The sequence below is a fragment of the Lampetra fluviatilis genome, chromosome 61 (genome assembly GCF_964198595.1).
Source record: "Lampetra fluviatilis chromosome 61, kcLamFluv1.1, whole genome shotgun sequence".
NCBI lineage: Eukaryota > Metazoa > Chordata > Hyperoartia > Petromyzontiformes > Petromyzontidae > Lampetra > Lampetra fluviatilis.
The window spans coordinates 5484722-5503104 of NC_136335.1; the positions used below are offsets into that span (position 1 = coordinate 5484722).

An 18383-nucleotide genomic window follows, 5' to 3' on the forward strand; every position below is an offset into this window, starting at 1 on the left:
CGTGAACTGTGTTGGTGTGGTCTTGTTTTTGTGATGTTCATCTTCCAGTTTGAAAGCTTGCCAAAGGGTTCCTCCATCCAAGTTCGTTCACTCTTATCCTCGAAAGATGTATACAGCAGCGCCTTATTTCAAGGCGCTTTACAAACGTTTTAAAAAAGTTGTACTTAAGATGATCGTGGTTCAAATAACGAGTGGGGTTGCTATTGAAAGTGGCGGTGTAGCGATGGTGACAGGGCAGCTGGGAGCATTAAGGAGGCACTGATAGTTGGGGTAGTGATAGGGGTTGGAGTAGTGATAGGGGTTGGGGTAGCGATAGGGGTTGTGGTAGCGATAGGGGATGGGGTAGCGATAGGGGTTGGGGTAGTGATAGGGGTTGGGGTTCGGGTAGTGATAGGGGTAGTGATAGGTGTTGGGGTAGTGATAGGGGCTGGGGTAGTGATAGGGGCTGGGGTAGTGATGGGGGTTGGGGTAGTGATGGGGGTAGGGGTGGTGATAGGGGTTGGGGTGGTGATAGGGGTTGGGGTAGTGATAGGGGTTGGGGTAGTGATAGGGGTTGGAGTAGTGATAGGGGTGGGGGTAGTGATAGGGGTAGTGGTAGTGATAGGGGCTGGGGTAGTGATAGGGGCTGGGGTAGTGATAGGGGTTGGGGTAGTGATAGGTGTTGGGGTAGTGATAGGGGCTGGGGTAGTGATAGGGGCTGTGGTAGTGATAGGGGCTGGGGTAGTGATATGGGTTTGGGGTGGTGATAGGGGTTGGGGTGGTGATAGGGGTTGGGGTAGTGATAGGTGTTGGGGTAGTGATAGGTGTTGGGGTAGTGATAGGGGTAGTGATAGGTGTTGGGGTAGTGATAGGGGTTGGGGTAGTGATAAGTGTTGGGGTAGTGATAGGGGTAGTGATAGGTGTTGAGGTAGTGATAGGGGTTGGGGTAGTGATAAGGGTAGTGATAGGGGTTGGGGTAGTGATAGGTGTTGGGGTAGTGATAGGGGTAGTGATAGGTGTTGAGGTAGTAATAGGGGTTGGGGTTGGGGTAGTGATAAGGGTAGTGATAGGGGTTGGGGTAGTGATAGGTGTTGGGGAAGTGATAGGGGTTGGGGTAGGCCTGGTCGTAGCTGGAGGGCAGGGAGGAGCAGCAGTAGCAGGACGGTGGCCTCGGGGATACGAGATGGGGGTTGTTTTAAGGGACTAACGGTAGCCAGTTGGTGAAGATCGCAGCAGCAGCATACACATGGCCCATTCTACTGAAAGAGAGAAATCACGACTAACGCCACCATCAATCCCGACGACTGAACATCTATTAAAAAACTACAAAACAATTGCAATTTTATTTTACCAAGGCCCACTGAGCTACATAGCTTTTTTTCAGAAGCGACCTGCCCACAAATTAAATTATAGCTCAACAGTGGCTTATTGCGTAGACATTTGTAGCAGCCGAATTCTCGAAACACAGGTCGATTCTAAAAATGTGGAGGGGAAAAAATGGAGGACCTGGAGAAGAATTCCACTCGGCAATGCCGGCAACGCGCACACTTGCCAGAATACGACGGATGGACGTGAGCTCGCAGAATCGACAATTGGTGATTGGCTAAGCACTCGTTTGTAGGAATGGGTAATGGTGATCTGTAGGACTTTTACTCATTTATTTAAAACTGTTGTTTCACAAATCTTCCGTCAGCATATAATGCAACAAACATTTAAACAGGGCCAAGATAATCACGATGCGACGAAATTTTGCAAAGCAAGATCATCGCCGCACTTGATTCGTACGGGATATGCATGCATGCTATACTTGTGTCACACCGTACATCGCCAAACGTGCTAATCGGAGTTGCAGCGGGGTGGAAACGATGACATACTATTCTCGTACAGTCTGTTCTCCTATAACACCGTAACAGAGTTCCTGAAAAACACCGCGTTATGGAAATATCGCGTAAAAGAAATCATATATAATATAAAGGGTAAATCACAGTCCGCCATAACACATGACATGCGTATGCAGGCTGAACAGACCGAGGCGTGTTGGTCGTATCTAGTAGAAGCATCCAGCAGCATCCCGCCTTATGCGATGCTCCAAGGCAGCCGTAAGACCGCTGATTCGAACTCGCGCGACGCAGTTTATGTTAACTCGATCGCGTTAGGGGCCATCCATAAATGACGTCACACACCTGGGGGGGTCAGATCTTTGTGACGATGTGTGACGAGGGCGGGGGGGTGGGTTGAGAAATGTGACGTCACATCAAAATGCACAACTTTAAATATAGAATTGTTATAACACTAATTGGTATAACACTCCTACAACATCAGAGTGCAGCGTCACATTAAATACGCACTACAATGACAATAGTTTAAAGTGATGTTAAGCATGTTTTATTTTCAAAATAGAAATATTGTTTTTGGGGGGGGGGGCAGAGCTTTGTGATGTCATATTTGAGGGGGGAGGGGTCTGACTTTTTGTGACGCCGTGTGACGAGGGGGGAGGGGGTAAAAAATCGTCCAAAATCGCGTTACGTCATTTATGGACGGCCCCTTATATCCAATTCGCATCCGCGTTCTAAAAAAAAATACGCATGATGAAAACACACGTCGTTACAGGAGAAAGACTACTTCCTGAACACCCCTGCCAGCAATGCACAGGCGACCACCTCCCTCCCATCACCCGGACAGACGACGTTCTATTCCATTTTGCACAATGCGCTGCAAGGAAGTTCATGGTCGAGAAGCCTACGCAGCAGCGTCACACAAAGTCTGCTTCGGACACCAAGGTCTCCAACTGTTACAGCCTCACGTCACTTTACACTACACTACTATACACTACACTACGATACAGGTGGTTGTTCGTGAGCCGTATGCCAACGTCGAGGTCTGCTGGCCACGACGAGAGGGGTGCATTATGGGGGAGTTCTCTCGCCCACCAGGCCAGACGAGGGTGCAGTCCACCAGGCCACCTAAAATATTAATTATAGATTTGAAGCTTTCGTGACTGCAAGGATTCATACTCATTGGTTTTTTCGGTAAAGTCACGTAGGTAAAAAATAAAATAAAACTATATTAAATTAAATCGCGTGATTTTATTTAGTTGTTTTCATTTAATTTATTTTATTTTTTACCTACGTGACTTTACCGAAAAAACCAAAGGGCCCTAAAATATTACTTTTTTGGTTTTAAAACCTTGAGAGTCTCCGTCCCAATTCAACGATGGCAAGAGCACATGGTGTGCCGATTAAGTACAGGGCAGCGGGCTGGTTTCGTTAGCAGCACGTGGTGCTGCGAGCCCAGTGACCCATCCGGACCAGCGTGGTGAAGAAGTATGGTCAGCCACTGGCGCTACGCACTTTTAAATCTATAACTCATTTATTTAGAACTGTCATTGTGTATAGTTTTGTTGTCCTTCCCCCGCACTTCCGATTGGCACAGTTGGCTACGTACGGTGCCAAATAAGTTCAACATACATAAGTACAACACTTTCACTCACTCACATAGACTAACACACTGACACTCAGAATAACACTCACATAGACCAACACACTTACACACCTCCTATTAGCATGCTTGGCTACGTACATTGCAAAAGAAGTTCAACATCCGTACTTGCTCACTTACACAGACTAACACACACACACTTACTCACTTTCACACACTCACACTGCAGAATAGGGGGGTAGGGGGACACACGCAGACTCCAAATGCATTGGCATTATCAGGGTTCGGGATCGAACCCACTCGCTCCTGCGCGCCAGGCTAGGGAGGTAACATCTCATGCGCCACCGGGACGGGGGCAAAAACAAAGATCCCCCGTGTAGCCTGAACAGACTGTTGGGGCAAGTGCTGTTAGCGAGCACCGATGAAGGCCGGCACGGCAGATGAGGGAGTGGGTGGCCAACACCACGCCCGGCCGCCTTTGTCTCTCCAGTGGCGATGTGTACACACCACCACACCAGGTACTCATTTGAGGCTGAGTCGACCTAGGGAAGGCCCATGACCGATTCAGATAATCGTCACTGGGTGTTGGCCGTGAGCGGGAATCGAACTCGAGTCACCGGGTTGGTAGGGCAGCGCGCTCACCGCTACTCTACCGCTCCCCACCACGACCGGGACACACGCACACACACAAAACTTTGAGTCCATCAAGAGTGGTGTAATATCAGGAACGTTATCGTACGGCATCCGATCAATTGCGTTGGGGCAAAGCGAGCGCGCTTGGGGGGCAGCACTCGTCACCGGACGGGGGCCGTGGACCCCCCCCCCCCCCTGGTGGTGGATCGGGAGCAAATGTCAAAACCGGGCCCAAGAGAGAGGACGGCTCGTCCGGGAGACGGAGCGACGAAACTGGTTCTGCGCAGCAGGTTCCAAGGCAGATGATCACAATCACGGGAACACGAGGGGCGAGGGGCGGTGGCTTGGGGGGGGGGGGCCTTCGAGGCCTTCGTCCACCAGTGGGTTGATCACGGCTCACGGATGACTATGATTGTAAACGTCCTGCGGCTCCAACGGCCACCGATCGTCTGTTGGGCGCCGTCCCTCCTTCGGAAAACGATCGTCACGCCACGCTGGGCCCCCCCGGCTGGCGTGGGGTGGGGGGGGCGGGTCGTGACCCCTCCGGTGACCCTGCCCCCCCCTCAGTAGCGCCGATTCATCTTGCGGAACTTCTCGTAGTGGAAGTCGTCCGTCGCTTTGTCGGCATTGGGTCGCTTGAACCCAGGTCGGTGGTCACCTGTAGTGGGGATACACGGGGGCGCGCGGGGAAACACGGGAGTACACGGCGGTTATGAAGGTGGTAACGGTTATAGGGGCAGCTGTGTGTGTATGAGCGTAGTGGCGGTTATCAAGGTGGTGATAAAGGTGTCTGTGTGTACGTGCGTGGTGGCGGTTATAAAAATGGTGATGGTTATAGGGGTGGCCGTGTGTGTACGAGCATCGTGGCGGTTAGGAAGGTGGTGACGGTTATAGGGGTGGCCGTGTGTGTATGAGCGTAGTGGCGGTTATGAAGGTGGTGACGGTTATAGGGGCGGCCGTGTGCGTATGAGCGTAGTGGCGGTTATGAAGGTGGTGACGGATATAGGGGCGGCCGTGTGTGTATGAGCGTAGTGGCGGTTATGAAGGTGGTGACGGTTATAGGGGCGGCCGTGTGCGTATGAGCGTAGTGGCGGTTATGAAGGTGGTGACGGATATAGGGGCGGCCGTGTGCGTATGAGCGTAGTGGCGGTTATGAAGGTGGCGACGACTATAGGGGTTGCCGTGTGTGTATGAGCGTAGTGGCGGTTATGAAGGTGGTGACGGTTATAGGGGTGGCCGTGTGTGTATGAGCATAGTGGCGGTTATGAAGGTGGTGACGGTTATAGGGGCGGGCGTGTGTGTATGAGCGTAGTGGCGGTTATGAAGGTGGCGACGGTTATAGGGGTGGCCGTGTGTGTATGAGCGTAGTGGCGGTTATGAAGGTGGTGACGGTTATAGGGGCGGGCGCGTGTGTATGAGCGTAGTGGCGGTTATGAAGGTGGTGACGGCTATAGGGGCGACCGTGTGTGTATGAGCGTAGTGGCGGTTATGAAGCTGGTGACAGTTATAGGGGCGGCCGTGTGTGTATGAGCGTAGTGGCGGTTATGAAGGTGGTGACGGTTATAGGGGTGGCCGTGTGTGTATGAGCGTAGTGGCGGTTATGAAGGTGGTGACGGTTATAGGGGTGGCCATGTGTGTATGAGCGTAGTGGCGATTATGAAGGTGGTGACGGTTATAGGGGCGGCCATGTGCGTATGAGCGTAGTGGCGGTTATGAAGGTGGTGACGGCTATAGGGGCGGCCGTGTGCGTATGAGCGTAGTGGCGGTTATGAAGGTGGTGACGGCTATAGGGGCGGGCGTGTATGTATGAGCGTAGTGGCGGTTATGAAGGTGGTGACAGCTATAGGGGCGACCGTGTGTGTATGAGCGTAGTGGCGGTTATGAAGGTGGTGACGGTTATAGGGGCAGCCGTGTGTGTATGAGCGTAGTGGCGAGCGTGACCACGCACCCTCCTTCTTGTCGGGGTGCTGCTGGGCCTTGCTGGCACGAGGTTTGCTCTCCTCGCGGTGATAGCCCCGTCGAGAGCCGTGGCCCAGCTGCTCGTGGGAGACTGCACGGGGAGGGCGGGGAGGAGACGCGACAGGGACTCACATCAACACCGACTCAACGTGACCCACGACTTCTCCTTTACCACAACTGAGCCAAGCCGGCTCGGCACGGCCCAGCTCAGGAGGGACCGCGTTCTTTTTCCAACGCGCAAGCCGAGCCGTCCTGCTATAAACTAATTAAAACTAACCTAATTTTTTTATTTTACAAGGTAAGGCCTACTGAGCTAAATAGCTCAACGAAGTGGCTTATCACGTGGAAATGTATAGCAGACAAATACTCTAAACGCGTGATGTTTCTAAATACGCAGGGAAAAACCGCAGGACCCGGAGAAAAATCCAGAGGCTACGGGGCGAGAAACATGCAAACTCCAAATATACAGCAAGCGTCAGGGTCGGGATCGAACCCACGAACTCCTGTATACCAGGCGAAGTGAAAATCTCTCTAGGACGCATGCGGGAAACGAGCGAAACAGCCTTGGTCTCTCCAGTGGCGACATTTACACACCACACCAGGTACTCATTTGAGACGGAATAGACCTGGGAGAGGCCCAGGACCAGTTCGGATAATCGTGAATGGGAATCGAACTCGGGTCATCGGGTTCGTAGTGCAGCACGCTAACCGCTAAACCACCGCTTCCCAAACACACACACTCAAAAACAGACATACATACGCGCACACCCACACACTTGTGTACAAATACAAAGATCCCCATATAGCCTTATTAGACTGTTGGGGCAAAAGCTGTTAGAGAGCACCTATGAAGGATGGCACAGCACATGAGGGGGTGGGTGGGTGGCGATGTTTACACACCGCACCAAGTACTCATTTGAGGCTGAGTCGACCTAGAAGAGGAGGCCTAGGATCGGTTCAGATAATTGTCACTGCGTGAGTGGGAATCGAACTTGCATAGCCGGGTTCGTAGTGCTAAGCGCTAACCACTACACTACCGCTCCCCACACACACACACTCAACTACAGACACGGGCACACACACACACATCTGTACAAGCACGAACACATACACACATGTACGTACAAACGAATACAAAGATCCCTGGTATAGCCTCAATAGACTGTTGGGGCAATTGCCAATGAAGGCTGGCGCACGGCACACGAGGGGGTGGGTGGCCAGCACGCGTCCACCCACCCACACACATTGACGTACACACGCCCACCCGTAAACGCACGAACACGATACACGCGCAACACACGTACGCGCGCGCGCATGTCACGCGTGCACGCACATCGGTTGTGCTGCACGTAGTTGACGGCCATGTTGGTGGGCACGAAGGAGGTGTTGTTCTGTTGGCGGTGGCGGCGCCGCTCGGCCAGCAGCAGCTGCTTCGCCTCCTCCGTCATCTCGATGTTGCGGATCTTAGCGCTGGCAGAAGAGGGGGGGGGGAGAGATGAGGCGATGACGCACGAGAGACGGTTCCACGACTGGTTCCGTGATCGACCGTCGGCATTCCGTGGCTGCGTCTCCGTCGCTGTGGCCGTGACGTTGCTGCTTCTGCCTTTCATGTTGCAATCTACGCTGCTGCTATTGCCTTAACTTGAACCGGGAGTTTATACTTTTTGCATTTTTTTCCGGTAAAGTCACGTAGGTAAAAAACTCAATGAATTAAAATGAAAACAACTGAATTGAATCACGACGTTTCGGGCGAAACACAAGAGTCCGTCTTCAGGTGGGGACAGACACAGCGAAAGAACAACCGCTTAAGTGTGCCTAAGAGATGGCTGTGACGAGGGAATATATAGCTGCAGGGGAGGGGGGAGTAGAGGGGGGGGGGGGGAGGGGGCCAGGGTGAGTGTGGGGGCGAGGTGTGGGCTGGGAGGTGCGCATGTGATGCAGGGGGCGGAAGTTGAACTGGTTGATAAGAAAGCTAAATTAAGCCGATTAATGACACCATTTGTTATGCTGCAGCGGAGTAAACGAGAGTTGCTAGGGAGCTAAGCTTGCACGCTCGAAACAACGCGCGGCAAATTTCCAAGTGATGGTAGTAAGCAGGGCTTGGAGTCAAATGTCTTAGTGATGGTAGTGTGTAAAGCTGGGAGTGAAAGACTGGGAACATGGATATGAATATAAACTAGCTGCCTTGCAGTAAACTGCAGTAGACTGCAAGGCAGCTAAAGTTGAACTTGGTATTCATCTTCTTGGTTCTTTCCGTAAAGTCACGTAGAATGGAAATAATAAAAATAAAACATAATAAATATGTTTATTATTTCCATTCTACGTGACTTTACCGAAAGAACCAAGAAGATGAATCCCTGCAGTCACAAAAGCTTTAAATCGAAATTGAACTTGGTAGTTAACTTGGTAGGGGAGTTTATCCTCTGTAGGCCCTGCCCTTTCCTGTTTAGCCCCGCCCACTTACTGATCAGGCCACGCCCCTGGTTGCTTAGGCCCCGCCCCTTATTGTTTAAGCCCCGCCCCCTTGCCGCACAGACCACGCCCCTTGCTGCTTAGGCCCCGCCCCTTGCTGTTTAAGCCCCGCCCACTTACTGATCAAGTCCACCCCTTGCTGCTTAGACCACGCCCCTTATTGTTTAAGCCCCACCCCCTTGCTGCACAGGCCCCCCCTTGCTGTTTAAGCCCTGCCCACTTGCTGAGCAGGCCACGCCCCCTTGCTGCTTAGGCCCCGCCCATTACCTCTTCTTCCTCTTTGGGCTCTGCGCCTTTCCTTTTTAGAAATCGGCCCCTTCTCCTTGAAGCCCCGCCTCTTTCTATGTAGGCCCTGCCCCCTTGCCCAGACACGCGGATGGGGTGGTTTGGGTAGCGGTGGGCGGGGGGTCAGTGGGGGTAGTGGTGGGTGGGAGTCAGTGGGGGTAGTGGTAAGTAGTGGTGGGCATGGGTCAATGGGCATAGTGGTCGGCAGGGGTCAGGAGGCGTAGTGGTGGGCGGGGGTCAGTACGGGTAGTGGTGGGCGGGGACAGTGGGGGGCAGGGTCAGTGGGGGTAGTGGTGGGCAGGTGGGTAAGTGTGCATCAGTGCGAGTACCAGTTCGGTTATTGGCGTGTGTGCGCTGGTCTGTGCGCCTGCGTGCGGGTCGTCGTTTGCATGCACGTCCGCTCGTGTTCCTTCCTGCGCATGCCTGCGAGGTGCCTTAGTCTGCGTGTGTCCGCGCGTGTCTGCATGCGTGTCGTTGTCCGCGTGTCGTTGTCCGCGTGTCGCACGCATGTCGCACGCGTGCCGTGCGCGCTCACTCGATGCCCAGGTCCACCTCCGGGATGCCGCTCAGCATCTGGTTGGAGAGCATCTCCTCGGTGCGTTTGGCCGAGTTGACGCGCAGGTTCTCGGGCAGCTCGTAGAGGGCATCCTCCGCGCTCCGCTGCCGCGCCGCCATCTCCTCGCTCTCCTCCACGCCCTTGCGCTTGCGAAGCTCCGTCTCGATGTACTTCATCCTACCGGCGCCCGCCGCACACCCAAGGCAGCAGCACAATTAGCGTCGCCCCAAGCGGCGGTGCAGCGTGGTCGGCATGGGCTCTGGTGGCAAGCGATTAAACGAATGACCCTCCACCACCGCCGGTCTCAATGGAACGGGCACCTGAGCCCCTTGCGGCCCGTAGGCAACCCCCCCCCCTTACAGAATCGCTGGCTAGGCCACTGCGATCGTCACACACGGAGTTGGCTCTTGCCTTTCAGAACCACTCCTTCTCAGAGACGTTGATGGAGGGGGAGGCGAGGGGAGAGAGGGGTCAGCATGGGACTGGTCGAGTTCTCCGTGTGATTAGCTTGGAATGAAATCTCCATATACACACACAAAACCAAAGATCCCTCGTGTAGGCTGCACAGACTGCTGGGACGAGTCTCGTGAGCGAGCGCCTGTCAATGCCGGTACGGGACGCGAGGCCGCCTTTGTCTGCTCAGCGCTGATGTTTACTAGACACTGCACAAGGTACTCATTCAACGTTGAGTCGTCCGAGGGGAATCCCAGGACCGGTTCAAATATTCGCCGCTGGTCATCACTGGGAATTGAAATCGGGTCACTGGGTTTGTAGTGGAAGTGCGCTAACCGCTACACCACCGCCCGCTGCTACATGCACGTACGTGTACGTACGTATATATGTTGAACTTATTTCGCACCGTACGTAGCAAACCGTGGTAAACGGTTGACTACATACAGGTAGTCCTCTGCTTACGATGGAGATGCGTTACGACGACCCCATCGTAAGTCAAAAATATCGTAAGTCGAAGATGGCCTAGCCTACCCAGGAGTCTTAAAGAATGGTGATAATTTAGCAAAACAGAGCAATTTACAGTACCGTACTGTATAAACTATATACTGTATTTATTCATTACAATACTGTATTGCACAGTAAAATGTAAAGTAAAAAAACAAGGTAAATTCTTAACCTACCTATATGAACTGCAATTTAATAGAAAGATTTTTTCAGGAAACAATCCTATCTGCATCACACAAGGCGGGAGATGCGTACATCCCAGCAGCATCCCAACGTACAGCATCGTACCTCGTACGCTGCTGTGTTTGCCTGCTGCGCGAAATTTTTAATAACTTACAATTTTGTATCGCTATCGCCATCGTAAAATCGAAATATCGTAAGTTGGACCATCGTAACTCGGGGACTATCTGTATAAACAACTTCAGAGAAAAATCACACGTAAGAATCATCATCATCATCATCACGATCCATAGGCCCGTAGCTGTCCACCCCACATTTCGTGATTTGGTCATCACATGCATCGGAATACTTGAGTCTTTTTTTTTCTTCACGGCCGAAGTGTCGGTACCCTTTCGCCCGACCCTCCTTATCCACGCTTGGGACTGGATCAGATATCCACTGGACTGTAAGAATGGATTATGGAATAATTATTCAACAAGCGGTGCGTCTTCGGGACGGATTATTCCGCAACACGGAGGCTTGCCGGGCCAGTCGTCTGGGCAGACTGCGGTTGGAGTTTGGCTGATCAGCATCATTTTTCTCAGGTCCGTCTCTCCCCGTGTTTTCTGGGCAGCGCCGTGGCAAACGTGGCCGGGCTTTCCTGACCTGCCGAGTCTCTAGCAGCATCACAATGTAACGCGCGCTTTCGGATGCAGACGTCTGGAGCGCTCTTCCTTCCGATATTCGGAACCCACTGGAGCTATGCAATGTGAAATCTCTATTGAAAAGTCGATTCTTTAAACCTGCTTTATGCGTTTAGTTCGTTGTCCTTCCCCCTTTACCTCCGATTTGCGCGGTTGGCTACGTACGGCGCGAAAGAAGTTCAACGTACATAATGACAAATCGAGTTTCGCACAGCGCCCGATACGCAGCTGGCTTTAATCTGCTGCCAGGAGGGGGAGTATACTGTTAGGTTTTTTCGGTAAAGTCAACTAGGTAAAAAATTTAAGAAATAATAGAAATAATAATAGAAATAAAATAATAAATCACGACGTTTCGGAGGCAACACAAGTCTCCGTCATCATGTGGGACCGTCACAGCTGAATTTACTGTATTAAGGAGGGGGAGTGATGATCGCTGCTGTGCAGGGGATCCCGGTTGAATAACCTGCGTTGTCATTTTCAAACTTTCAAAAAAAAAAAAGGACCCTGACGCGGCACACGCTGGCCTGCTCCTGCGAACGACGTCACGGGATCTTCAGTCCACTGTAGGTGAAGCGGACGGCACGTAACATTGTTACTATTACCATTAATAAGGTTGATACCACCGCCACCACGGGTATTAACCGGGGCGGCCGCCAGATTCGAACGGCAAACGTCCGCAACAACAAACGGCGAACGAAGCAGCGCCCCCGAGTTACCGTGTCTGCCTCCAGACGCACACACACATGGACGGACGGACGCACGGACAGATGGGACACACGGACACCACTCACATGTCTGCGTCCTCGTCGCGCCGGTTCGTCTCAGCCGAGAAGGCCGTTCCGAGGTTGGTGAGGTCTTTATCCTCATCCTCACCGCTCCTGCGCACGGTGCATCATACATGGCGCCACACGAACAGCGTATCACACACGCGTAGCGTGACATACGCAGCATCACACACCGTGTCACACGCATCACAGGGTCACACACACAGCGTCACACACAGCATCACACACAGTGTCACAGGCATCACAGGGTCACACACACAGCTTCACACACAGCGTCACACACAGCGTCACACACAGCGTCACACACAGCGTCACACACAGCGTCACACACAGCGTCACACACAGCGTCACACACAGCGTCACACACAGCGTCACACACAGCGTCACACACAGCGTCACACACAGCGTCACACACGGTGTCACGCGCACACAGAACATCATACACACGTCAAAAACAGCGTCGCACAAACATAGCATTGTGTAGGGGTTACAGTGGTGGGAGCGGTAGGGGTACAGTGGTGGGAGCGGTAGGGGTACAGTGGTGGGACTGGTTGGGGTACAGTGGTGGGAGCGGTTGGGGTAAAGTGGTGGGACTGGTTGGGGTACAGTGGTGGGAGCGGTTGGGGTACAGTGGTGGGACTGGTTGGGGTACAGTGGTGGGACTGGTTGGGATTCACGCGAAGCAAGACGCCATGGCTGAGCATTTCACCGGTCGCGATTGCGATCCTTGATCCGTTTCATGTCCACCATGCCGCCTGTGTCCATCTTGAACGGGTCGCTCTGCACCGCCACCAGACACACAGAGTCGGTAAAAAATATATCGGTAAAAAATATATTTTTTTTCCACTGGCGCATGTGAGCCAAGCCAGCCCTTAGCACAGGCATGTGTGTATGTGTGTAAGTATGTACCCCTAAGTCTCATATATACAATTAATGCTATGTGTGACGCTGTTTGTGACATCGTGAGTGTGACGCTGCGTATGTGTGTGATGCTTCTGTGTGCTTGCGACGTGTGTGACGCTGTGTAATGCTCTGCATGTGATACACTGTGTGTGTGTGTGTGAGACGCTGTGTAGGTGTTTATGTATGTTGAACTTCTTTCGCAGCAGCGTTTCTAGCCAAACGTGCTAATCAGAGGTGTGGGGGTAAGGACACCAAATTTAAACACATATAGCAGTTTTAGAGAAATTAGTTTTCAATGTACTATAGTGGTGTAGTGTATAGCAGTGTATAATAGTGTCGTGTATAATATTGTAGTGTATAGTGTAGTGTACTGCATAGTAGCGTAGTGTATAGTTGTCTAGTCTGTAGTGTGTAGTGTTATAGTAGTGTGTATGTAAGTATGTTGAACTACTTTCACACCGTACGTGGCCAATTGATCTACTCGGAAGTGCGGGCAAGGAAAAGGGTGGTTTTCCACTGCCCATTTGCCAAGCCAAGCCAGAAGTAAAGGCGTGGTATGGAAGCCTTGCAAGAAGATATTCTACTGGGGCTACGCACTTTTAAATCTAAATTTAAAATGAATTTCTTTAGAATACTTTTTTGTGTTTCGTTTGTTGTCATTCCCCCGTACCTCCAATTAGCACGGTTGGCTACATACGGCGCGAAATAAGTTCAACATACGTGCATACATTAGGCTTGTTTGTTTTTCCCATCTGCAATTGTGGATTTCTGTGATGTTATGCAAGTCTATGGGTCTCTACGCAAGAGCAGACTGAGACCATTAACTCACTGCACTTGACAACCCGGTTTAATCACAACTCAGTCTGTGTGAGTCTATGGGTCTCCATGTGAGTCTATGGGTCTCTGTTCAAATTTATGGGTCTCTACGTTGGGTATTAGTGACCAGGCTGAGACCATCAACTAAGTGGGCAGCTGAAACCTGGATTGGAACCCAGGCCCTCAACGGTGCTGGCTCAAAGCCTGCGACCACTCCTGGTCACTGGGGTTTATTTGGTATCACGTGGGGTGTATTTTAGTGTCATTTGGGGTGCATTTGGTGGTGCGTGAGTGACTCACCATGGTCTCCTCCTCGTTGGTGAGCTTCTTCCCCACCGACAGTGCCACAGCGCTGCTCACCGCAACGCGCGCAGACACGGCAACGAGTTGACCGAAGGGTTGCCCGCAACAATGCGATGAAAAATAAATTTTAAAAACTCCCAGCGCTAAAAGCATATTCAACTTCAACAGCCCTTGTCAATGTGGTGCCCTGATCTCCAAAGAAGCCCTGGGATAGTGGCGGAGTAGCATTATCAGTTTTCATTGATCTCACAAAAAGGCTCTGACTTTGCGCAGGGGGTCAGCAACCTGCAGCACCAGGGCAGCAGGCAGCTCTGTAAGGACTGCTTCGTGACGTTCTTCATTAACCGTTTCCCATTCCGATGACGTACATGAAAGGGTAAAACCTAATCTTATTTTTCGTACTTTTGATACTGGCAAAAAGGTCCCAGAGATATTAAATAGTATAATATACAAATCACGACTACATTATTTTACCGACAAAATACATAAATGACGGGGTGTTTATTTATTTGACAAAGCGAACACTATCATCGCTAAGGATAACTCTACCTCCGATATTGGAATATTTGATAATCCATGCATGTGCACAATTGTTCTTCTTGGTTTTTTTTGGCTGGTACTATTATGCCCAATGAGTAGGGCATTGGGTTACACACACCCCACACGTACACCCCGCAGCGCATGTGTGACAAACAAAGACAAAGATCCCCCATAAAGCCTTCAATAGACTGTTGGGGCAAGTGCTGTGAGCACTTCAATCAAACTATAAAGTGTTGCAGGCACATTGCATTGTGGGAAGGTACATCCTTGTGAGAGACACAGTCCACTGGGCACTGCATCCAAGGCCCAACAGCCCCAGGGGGTCTCAATCAGGGAGATTTACCAGCCCCACATCCCAGAAGCGGATAAATCTGAGTGATAAGACTATGAGCCACACACTCTCACTCACACACGATACGAACATTAAATGGTTGCCACCTGTTTGACTCCGGTTTGACCACAGTTTGACGCAAACACTCGGGAATCGGCATCTGCGTTCGGTTAGCAGGAATTGATTTGTACCAAACATCTGGTACCGGTGTTTTGCTGTGTTGAACTTTTTTTAAACCACAGCAGCGAGCCGCATAGTTGTCATAGCGCGAGGCTGACCTCTGAATATATCCGGGTCTGGGCTACAGTGGGAAAAGGTGGCGAGCCCAAGACCCGAGCAGCAGCACCAGCAGAACGACAGCCCCCCCCCCCCGTACAAGCAACCTCTTCCTTACCTGACACCGTGTGGCCGCTGACGAATCTTCTGCATTTCTCTCATCTCCTCCAGCTTCTCCCTGCAAACAAGCGAAACGCCAGATTTAGTTACAGAGCCAAATCAACAAGATCCGCTGTTCGCCGCTAGGTGGCGGTGACGTCACCACGGCGCTTGTGCCATGCTAGGTGCACTTTTGAGGCCCACATGAAGTGTCAAAGGCTCGCTGCTGGCGGGTCACGGAACGGACCCTGGGGCACTGTGGTGGCGAAATGTTAACTTCCTCGCCTGCTATGCAGGAGGTCGTAGGTTCGATCCCGTGGTCCTGTGGATTTTTTCTCCGAGTCCTCGGGTTTTTCTCTCCCCATTTAGAATCAACATTCGTTTAGAGTACAGTAAAACCTTGGATTGCGAGCATAATTCGTTCCGGAAACGTTTTTGTAATCCAAAGCACTCGTATATCAGTTGTGATCATGCGACGCTCGGCAGACAAAGCGTATACACGGACTACTCGTATTGCAAGACCTCGCTCGTGTATCAAACTAATATTTCTTACATGTTTTTGCTCATCTTGCAAAACACTCGCAGACCAAGTTACTTGCAATTCAAGGTTTTACTGTATTTGGAGTTTGCTGCTATAAATTTCCACATGAAAAGTCACTTAATTGAGCTATCATTTCTAATTCTGGCCAGGTTGCTTCTTTGTATTTTTGTGATTTGCTTACCGTCCCTCTACTTTGCACTCCTTTCGTGCTTTTTATGGTTGTTGTGACGTTCTAACCTGCTCCCTGACTGGATATCTGTGCAAAAGAGCTTTAGAGCCCATCAGATTCCTCCAGTATAAATACCTATTTTTGATGTGTTATGAAGGACCATGGGCTGAAACGTCGCATATTATATATTTGAAAGGCCGCACGCAGTGTCATTGACAAATGTGTCGAGTTTTGTGTGGAACAAAAAAAGTGGTGGAAAATTCCAGTCTCGCGGCCGGGACAAGTCCACTACACAATCCCTATTGTCATCAACAGCCATGATCTATCCACAGCTGCATAGAGGCCTCCATAACGAAGTTGATTTTGCCTTGGGTTAGATCGCGTAAATTTAAAATGTCATTAAACCCGAAGCGGCCAATTAGTTACTGCTTCAGCACACCCGGTGTGTTGGGAGAGTAAACCCACAACGTTTATGATTCGAGTGATGCGACGTTTCGCTGCTGATTACAGCAACCAGCTCCATTCGGCGAGAATTGTGAAAGAAATCTTCCCGTTTCGGTCTTTAAGGAACATAGTAATGCCGTCAACTCGAATCGTAAATGCCGTTGTGGAGTTACTCTCCAACTCACCAGTGTGCTGAACTCGTAACTAATTGCATACCTGTTAACAGTTTAACCGTATTCTTGTACAGGGAAATTGAGTTTTCAGGTCCGTATGGCGTATAGCCGTTTCAATACGGGCAAATGTCTATTTGTTTGTGTTTCTCCCTTGTGATGGGACTTTGTAGGATGAACGTTGAGATTTATAAGGGCACGGGGTGAACAATAAGGTCTGAATTGGTCCGTAATAAGGTAGGGCACTGATAAGGGGTTGACAGCTATGATGTTGTGGTGGATGTTGTGGTGATTGTAGTGGTGAGTGTACTGGTGGTGAGTGTAGTAATGGTGATTGTCTATTTGTTTGTGTTTTCTCCCTTGTGATGGGACTATGTAGGATGCAGTGCCGGATGAAGCTAGTGCGGGACCTGTAGCATACGTTATAAAGGGGCCCTAAATAAAATAAAAACCACATGAATATTTAAAAAAAATGTACTTGCATAGTAAAGTAATTATATTTTTTCATTTGCTATACAACCAGATAATACGACAAATCGCTAACCTAAACATCCGGTCATTCGTAAAAGTTGAAGGCGGTATAGTACTATAGCAATAGAGCAAGTGCAGAATCACTGAACCGGAATTGATAGCTTGCAAGCATTTAGGGCGGGGGCCCTTGAAAGTGCGTGGCACCTATTCTATGGGTCTTTCGGTAAAGCCACGTAGATAGAAAAATAGTAACAAATTATCACGAAGTTTCGATCGCAACACAAGCAATCGTCTTCAGGCGAAACGTCGTGATATTTGTATTATTTTTCTATCTATGTGGCTTTACCGAAAGACCCACAGAATATGTATTCCTGCAGTCACGAAAGCTTTAAGTCAAGATTTAACCGTAGCATATGTAGCTACTTTTGCTCCTAGGATAATCCGGCACTGGTAGGATGAACTTTTAAATTTATAAGGGCACGGGGTGACCAATGAGGTCTGAATTTGTCTGTAATAAGGTTGGGCACTGATAAGGGGTTGACAGGTATGTGAGTGGATTCATATCAAGGTATGTGTGTGGATCCACGTATCAAGCAAGCAACAGGATCAGCATGCAAGATCACAGACAGTAGCATGATAAGTAACATCATTGACACCAATTATCAAAATGTAAACATAACAGCTTTTGCTTAGTAACATAATTTTTGTCTATTTGTTTGCGTTTCTCTCTTGCGATGGGACTTTGTTGGGTGAACGTTGAGATTTATAAGGGCACGGGGTGGCCAATAAGGTTCTGAATTGGTCTGTAATAAGGCAGGCACTACTGATAAGGGGTTGTTGGCATCTTGATACAGAAAATGTAGCTGCGACTGTAAATTGATACAGTAAATTTAGATGTGACAGTCCCACCTGATGACGGAGACTTGTGTTGCCTCCGAAACGTCGTGATTTATTTATTTTATGTCTATTAATATTATTTCTATTAATTTTATTATTTATTTTCATTTTTACCTACGTGACTTTACCGAAAAAAACCTAAGAGTATGTTGACATGTAATTTGGCACGTTCCGTTTACGCCACAAACCTTACTAATTGGCTGTGTCGGGTGGTTCACAACAAACCCTCCACACTCCCCACACACTTTATAATGTTTAATATTTGTCGCTAAAGCCCGCGGCTGCAACTTGCTTAGACTACGGCGTTAAAAGAACGAGAGGGCCTCCTCCTCCTCCATCCTCAGTTTCCGTCTCTCACCGCATCTCCTCCGGCGTCTCGTCCTCCTCGTCGTCGTCCCGCCGCCGTCTGAATTGTTTGGAGGCCGACATCGTGGCCTCTTTGTCGTGCGTACGGATAAATGAAGTCGTAGAAATGTAAACAACAGGTGTACGAGGG

At 50.3% G+C, this 18383-nt stretch overlaps 1 protein-coding gene across 1 annotated transcript; it reads right to left on the reverse strand.

The window, feature by feature from the left end:
- Positions 1-1274: 1274 nt before the first annotated feature.
- On the reverse strand, positions 1275-18377 carry C61H9orf78 (chromosome 61 C9orf78 homolog). Its single transcript, XM_078881292.1, has 9 exons — positions 18246-18377; positions 15215-15274; positions 13947-13998; positions 12637-12707; positions 11934-12020; positions 9302-9499; positions 7343-7479; positions 5999-6100; positions 1275-4708 (listed from the first exon to the last, which is right to left on the reverse strand). Exons 1-9 carry the CDS (start codon positions 18314-18316, stop codon positions 4614-4616), a joined length of 873 nt encoding a protein of 290 aa, XP_078737418.1. The 5' UTR covers positions 18317-18377; the 3' UTR covers positions 1275-4613.
- Between the last annotated feature and the right edge of the window lie 6 nt (positions 18378-18383).